The sequence below is a fragment of the Arachis duranensis genome, chromosome 5 (genome assembly GCF_000817695.3).
Source record: "Arachis duranensis cultivar V14167 chromosome 5, aradu.V14167.gnm2.J7QH, whole genome shotgun sequence".
In the NCBI taxonomy this organism is placed as follows: Eukaryota; Viridiplantae; Streptophyta; class Magnoliopsida; order Fabales; family Fabaceae; genus Arachis; species Arachis duranensis.
The window spans coordinates 86,896,999-86,904,635 of NC_029776.3; the positions used below are offsets into that span (position 1 = coordinate 86,896,999).

At 34.2% G+C, this 7,637-nt stretch overlaps 1 protein-coding gene and 1 long non-coding RNA gene across 2 annotated transcripts; one reads left to right on the top strand and one right to left on the bottom strand.

The window, feature by feature from the left end:
* Positions 1 to 2,880: 2,880 nt before the first annotated feature.
* On the bottom strand, positions 2,881 to 3,942 carry LOC107490139 (cytidine deaminase 1). Its single transcript, XM_016110906.3, has one exon. The coding sequence runs from the start codon at positions 3,791 to 3,793 to the stop codon at positions 2,921 to 2,923; it is 873 nt and encodes a 290-aa protein (XP_015966392.1). The 5' UTR covers positions 3,794 to 3,942; the 3' UTR covers positions 2,881 to 2,920.
* A 2,079-nt stretch (positions 3,943 to 6,021) lies between these two features.
* LOC110281252 (uncharacterized) lies at positions 6,022 to 7,637 on the top strand. The gene is made up of 3 exons (XR_002375904.2): positions 6,022 to 6,112; positions 6,376 to 6,481; positions 7,228 to 7,637. It is a non-coding gene; the product is annotated as an uncharacterized LOC110281252 (long non-coding RNA).

Consider the following 7,637-nt stretch of genomic DNA (forward strand, 5'->3'; position numbering starts at 1 on the left):
GAGCCCAGAAAGAAGAGTTATAACACTATCCTAATATATTTATTTTTCAAAAATAATCCAACTACAAAAAATAATTATTCGGCCCAAATAACAAAAGTCTTTATTCATTCATTTGGATTTTGTTATCTCCCCAACTTTTTTTATTATATTTCAATCAGTAACAATATAAGTCCACCACTTAACAAAAATTATTGGATTTAACACCCAAAAATTTAATAAATTAATTATCACCACATCACAATTACTGCTAACCTAATCTTGCATCAGTCAACATCAGGTTGGCCCATAATACCTGCATTACCTGAACTTCTAGTAGGACTTGTCTTTTCTAACCAAAACCATTCTAATACGTGTTTCCATTAGACGATATCCACTTTCTTTTCTCGCATGCTAAAAAAATTTACCATCCTCACCATAGTACTGCCCTTAAATAATTTGGGATCAATCTATAAACTATAAAGGCTAGTCCATTTTTTTTAGGATAATTGTGGACTAGGTCACTAGGACCAATAAAAGCATCTTAGAAAATTGGGCTAGTGAAGAATCAGATTTTAAAAATGTTGTGTGCGAAAGTGCAAGTGTGCGTGTGCAGGTATTTGTGATGTAGTAATGTTTAAAATTAGATGTGTCTAATTCATCCGGAAAAAGAAAAAATAAGTCTCAGATCTAAAGACCAAATTAACACCTTTAGATAATTCAATCTTTAATTTTCACTCTGCTTTTCACCAGAAGTGTGTGATCATACAAAAAAGGGAACATTTATCATAGCCTCCATGCCCTTTACACTTTGAATAATTATTAAGGGAGGAAAGAAAAATGCTAATTAGATGGGAATGAACCGTAGGAGGATCCGAAAACCTTATATATACCTAATCATATTCACTCAAGTTAAAGTTACTGGATAATAATGATACTAATTCGAATAATATAAAAGATGCCTTGCAAACAAAATTATAATTTAGAAGCTCTAGCACGTCATACTCCACAAGCCACCAATTGCAATGCAATAAGAGACGTGGTCCAAAAAGGACTAATTTCCCATACTTTAATACCATTGTAGATCACAAGAAAATAAATAAATAAACACCATGCTTTACTTTTGATAGGATGACACGGATAGCAACTAAGCTATTTCTCTAACTTAACGCTTCAAAAGAAAATAATCACAAAACTTTGAAAAAATGAAAATATTAGAAAATGGATCGATATCAAGAACTTTTGAAGGAAATATTCTATTATGAACCATTTGATTGGATTAAAGTATTAAACACAAATATATAGCTGTTGTTGAGGAGAAATTGTTGGGAATGAAGGTCCGAACCTAAACGTGGGAGTTAAGGTGAGAAAGTGAGCCTGTAAATCGTATCAAAGTCAGTGTCTGTATAATGAAACAACTAATTAGGATTAAAGTAACATACATGGAGCCCTCTTCCTTATCCTCATTCGTACGGGTGGATTCCTATTTTATTAGAGCCCAACTCCTTTCATAGCTTTTGCCAGCTGTGGAGTCTCTCATTGTTCGTGTCATGCAGAGGGGCAAACATCCGTTTGTTGAGTCGTGCGTGGGTCGCGTTAAGTTGGGCCGGAACAATGCTCCCAATACGTTAGAACGTGATACGCGCGACTGACACATTCGTTTGTCTGGGTCCGCAAGACCACAACCTCTACTCAACGCGAGTCAGCCATCACTGACTTGGATTTCTGGAGGCTTCTTTGCGTATGGGGTTACCCCCAACGCTCGTCTCGAGATCGTCACCTCGATCATTATATCTGGAGCATTAAATGCTTTTTAAAGGAGATTTGAAAGTGTGTGAAAAGGCCAATTTTATCCTTGACCTTTCGTGCTTTTCCTCCTTCAATTATAATTATTTTTCCCACTTCATTCTATCATTTTTTTTTCTTTCTCCTTCTTTCTCACGATTGCCACCACCATTCTTGCCGTTCCTCATCCTTTCTGCCACGACTACTATCGTTGGTATTGCTTAGGGATTTTGCTTTACTATTGTAGGGAACTTTTCATTTTATTTTTTCATCATTTTTCTTCATCACAAATATTGGCAAGTGACTATTTTTTGTGCCAATTTTGCACCTTTTTTGTTACTGTTACTATATCCCTTTTATTGCTATTGCTTTTTGTTCTGGTGTCTGTTAAGTAGTTCTTAAAGGGGTACTATAGGTGTCACTATCGTGGTTAAGGCTATAGTGATTTTAGGCTAGAAATGTTTAGTGTAGAATGTGTTTAAGGTTAGGATATTCCTTTCTTCCGATAATTAATATAAGTGATGTCTCCATTGTAGGTATGACAATGTGACTTTCCGTAAACCGTTGTGTGTGGTGCACGTCCAACATGACAAATACCTCTTTTAGGATGACTGCAGAAGACTTACAAACGCTCTGCAACTTGAGGGCGATATGCGGAGGCAATCCCAAAAAAACTAACTTTGAGCTTTTATTCTCGATTCTCTAAAAACGTGTCTGATTTTATAAATTTATTATATTAACGGCCAATTAAAATTATTACATGTATATTACGGTGTCACTTAATTTTTTACATGAACAAATTTATACGTAGTTTACAACAAAAATAACGAAATAACTAAAATAACTAATTTAAATTTTTTTAAAAAATAAATTTAATTAAAAGAATATTTTAAAAATATTTAAAAAAATAAATGAACTAATTTGATCATTTAGCTCTTAAAATTTTGTTTTCAAAGACTAACGTGTCCCGTATGAGTATCGTCGTTTTAACCTTAAAATCCTCAATTCAGTTTAATAATTATCTTCAGACTCAAGAGATAGTAATATATAAAATTACGCTAATATCTTCCATTTTTATTTTCTTTTTTCGAAAAAAAATAAATAAATTACTCTCCATAGTTATCCAATATTATTATTGCAACGGGGCAAATTTGAGAATTCAGTCTTCATTTTTGGGACTACAAATCAATGCCTTGAAGTCGCACTTGGGCGAGATAGCCCGAAGGAGCAACCTCGCCGTGTGTTCCTGTTTCACCACCGCGCCATCTTTCTCCACCAAAACCGCTGCCACTATCCTCTCGTAATCGCCGCCTCCACCCGCCACGTAAGCCACAATAGCAGCCTGAAGCGGCCCCAGGCTCGGATTATACGCCGCTGACTCAATATACGATCCTCTATACACCTTCCCCTCGCAATCCATAACCGCCGCGCCCGAAGGCGACGCGCTGTACGGCGCGTGAGATGCATTCGCGGCTTCTAAAGCCGCGAACACAAGTTTCAGATCGAAATCATTTGAGTTGAATTTGTTTGGCAGTGACAAGCCATGGTTGTGAGGCTCCAAGAGTAATGGAACGGAATCAGGGAGAAGATCGCGGGGACCGAAGCGGTGGTTGAGGAATTGGGAGAGAGGGGAGAAGTTTGGGTTTCTTTGGTTTGTGATTACGATTTTGAGGTCGGTGGCGTTTGGAAGCTCCTGGAGGAACTGGCGGCAGTGTCCGCACGGCGCGGCGGAGACGGCGAATGAGACGAGGGAGGGCTCCGAGTTGAGGAGGAGGTTGGCGACGAGGAACTGCTCGGCGTGGATGGTGTGGTGGAAGGGGAGCCCAGGGAACTCGAGGTTGACGCCGATGAAGATGCGGCCGGATTTCCCGACTCCTACGGCGGCGACGGGGAATTTCGAGATCGGAGGACGGGCTAGGGATTGGGCTGTAGGGACGAGGGTTGGAAGGACCTCGTTGACGGAGGGGAGGCCGGAGGATTGGGCCAGGAGTTGGGCCTCCGTTGCCGAGATCACGAATCTAGGCTGGTCCATATTAAGAGTTTTTGTTTTTTTGTTTTTTAAAAGCAATGAGAGGATTGTGGTTGTGAGTGAAGGAATGAATGAGGATTGAGAATGATTTTGTTTGTTCCAGAAAATGGGTGAGAGAATGTAGAGAGAGGAGTGGGGGAAGAAGCATTGTAGACGATGACGGCAACTTATAGTATAGAGTCAAGGTGTCTTTTGTCATTTCCTTTTTCCTTTTTTTATTTTTTTATGGGTTTCATAATCAATATACCTATGCATATGTTCTTAATACCATTAAAACACATTTTTTATTTATAACTAATTATATATTGTCAAATAAATAAAATTAACTATTATTTAAAATTTATCTAACGATATGAAGGTTATTATCAAATGACTAAGAGTGTGTGGAAGAAGACGATGCCTCACATTGTTTTGAAGTTTCCTTTGTCATTCTCAAAAGAAAAACTAGGTATTCCTTTACCATTGTTTCTTCTTATTCGTGTAATCTTTATTAACAAAGCTATTAATTAGTAATTAACATATAATATCATTATAATTTATTGACTTTTTGAAAATACTTAAAATCTATACAAAGTTAAGATGCAATCTAGTAATCTGGTAATAATACGAAGAGTTTATATGCTTATGTTTATATGATTTTTGAGCTATAAAGTGATTACAATTTACATCGATTACTTTTGTTTGATACAATGCAAGATTATATAATTGTGTATTTTTTGTTGCCATCTCTACATCCTAATATCAATAATTGAAAAAGAAGAAAGTATAAAGAATTAATAGATAATGTGTACAATAGAATTTAGAGATTATTTTTAGTATTGAATAATTATTTAAGATAATATGAATATATTATGTTTGAAAAAATAATAATATTTTATTTTAGATGTTCGTTTTTTAACTCATATTAAATTAAATAAATAATCTATTATACACTTTGAACAAATTCTAGCGAGATTCTTGAAAAAATATCGCAAAGATCAAAGATGTGTTTGCAAGGGTACCAATCACATTTTGCCACTAACTTTTTCATTGCATATGAATTAATTAATATTTACTTATCCGACAAATATATTAGGTCACATCAAACTTATGCATGAGTAGTCTTAATCTGTGTCATTGCGATTGATAACGAGTATTCTAATGCCTTATTATTGTAGAGAGTACAAAATGTACAATAATTATGTTCCTAAGATGTTAATTGCATGGCTGCCGATGATATACAAATCACTCAAGTAGACACGAAAACGAATTAATAAGAGGGGCCAGAGGACCAAGAAAAACTATAAGACAAAATCACAACTCATCCCTACTTGAAATGTCTCGTGATGATAATTTATTTATCAATTCTAGAATAAAGAAAAATCACTTGTTTTTAGCTCTTGGGTTGGTGTTTCACTGTTTTGAGTTGCGTAACGGTATTAAAGAAGGAAAGGGTCTCATCAAACCCATAGTTTACCATATGCTTGATGGGAACTAACGATGCGTTTTAAAATATTTTCATCACACAAATGATTGAATTGTAATAATGATAAACTTTCATTCTCTAAGAAGAGAATGGTTCAAGCTAAGTGAGAGTAATTATTAGTTAAATTTTACATTAATGGTCAGATTTAAAACATAAATGCATGCAATTTTTTTAAGTAACATATAATATTTTAATTAATATAATATAAAATGAGGAGACTCAAAATATTTTTTTTTTATTCTTGTATATAAGTATATAACCACTTGGCTTACTTGATCTGTCTCTCTATGTGTATAGTAGTTTAATTTTAGGTGTTTACTTCGTACTACGATAAATTTATACGTACAAGTATAATAAAAATATGGACAAATTAAAAATACAACACGTGGATTATGATGATTTTTTTTAAATACATATCATATCAATAATTTTACTAAATTATCCTTATACTTTAATAAGAATAAAAATAAATTTTATTTAATTTTTATAAAAAGACTTACATATTTTTTTGTATTAGACAAAAATAATCCTAATTCTTTAATTTAATTAAAATTCAATTAACCTTAATTTTATAATTTTAAATCTGAATCAATTTAAAAATTAAAACCAAAATATATTTCATTATTCATATACACTAAAAAATTGCTTTGTTGATCATGCACCCTAATCTAATCTAATCTCTCCTAAAATGCAGTAGTCTATTCAGTTGCTCACCCTCTCCTTTTCTTGTCGGACTCTGCCATTGCCCTTCCTCCACTGATCTCGACTTAGTCATTGATTAATTCAACGCTTCGTGTAGGTCTTACTCTTCTTTACTTGTGCATTGATGCTTCATCTTCTGTCCCAACGATTCTTAGGTGATTCTCTTTCTCTTTCTCATTTGATTTTCCGTTGTACTTCAAATTCTAGCTGAGCTTACTTGCCACCATGATCCAATGAGATTTTTAGTCTTTTCAAAGATTTAGCATCAAATGAACTGATTCTAATTCTGTATTTCTAAGCGTTAAAACTACCTTACTGCCTTAATATGTTCAATTTTAAAAGATTGAGTCCTGATGAATTGTTTAGTTTTGAAAATGCTTTTATTATTGGTATCAATTCACCGTTTTGCTTTTTTTAGTATTACATAGCGCAAGTGACTTAAAGGTATTCATCTAAGGTTTGAAGACACTACTGAGAAGAAAATATTAGGAGATGCTTCTTGTTCTGATTCATTTAACTCAAAGGTATTCCTTCATTCATTGCTTTGCCTGCATTATTTGAAACCTTGCCACTTCTTGTTGTTCATGACTGCAAATCTTTTGATGAAATTCAAGTTTTGTGTTGCAAGCTATGGTGTGATGATCTATTGTGGCTTTATGTTGGTCTTATGTACTAGGACCTTATTGTGATGATCACCAAGTGTTTGATTTTATGTCATTTACTAGGTACTGACTTGATTGTGTTCCTCTAAACCATATTGAATAAAAAGGAAAGGGTTCTGTGACTTTACTTTTTTGGTGCATATTGAAAACTTTTACGTTTTTTCCTTCTAGTATTTAGGCATGTTTTTTAACCGGGCACTTCCATCCTTTCACAATGAAACCATGCATATTCTTTTTCCTCTGTAGGGCAACAGAAGACTAGATGAAGATCGAGCATGCATCACTGATGCTGTCACTTGGATTTGTTTCAAATTTTTGGTTTTCAAGTATTGAGAATGTCTCTTTTTTATATTAGATTAGAGAGTAGGATTCTAAATTGAATGCAAATTAAAGTGATGATCACATTCTCACAAAATGAATCCGCTGTCCTGGTCATATAAATTGGTCTTGCAACATCTTATAGAGAGAACCTTTTTTGGTGAACTATGGAGAGAACATTTGCCCTTAGCGGAGTTACTATGGATTTTAGATGAAAATTGTCACCCTAGTCTAGTTCATTACTAAGATGCATCATTTAATTGGTTTTTGTTTTTCTTTCTCCTTATCAGGAAGCAGATTTGGAGTGCAATTATTTAACAAGAATCAGTTGTTTGGGGGAGGCTATGTTGCTTAGACTGGTGTGATTCATACTAATCATCACTCATTGTAGGACAGGAAGAATTCTAGTGTTCAACACAAGACATAACTGTAGATAACCGATTTTGTTCCTGCTGCTTATCTCATATTTTTCTCTGTATATACTCATTTTGAGTAAGATAAGATAAAAAGGCTATATTGCTATAGTGAGATATCATTTATTTAATCTTTGGGGCCAAGATCGAAGGAAATGGTAAACCTTTGAACCCTCCGGATTTTGTAAGTAACATGTAAAGCAAAGTTGTTATAGAATATAGGTAGAATCAAAGAATGTCTTGTTATGTATTATATATTATTGCAAGTGTTCCACTTACCCTTAAGA

Coding starts and splice junctions, on each gene's coding strand:
- LOC107490139 (XM_016110906.3), bottom strand. CDS start 3,793: ATGGACCAGCCTAGATTCGTGATCTCGGCAACGGAGGCCCAACTCCTG.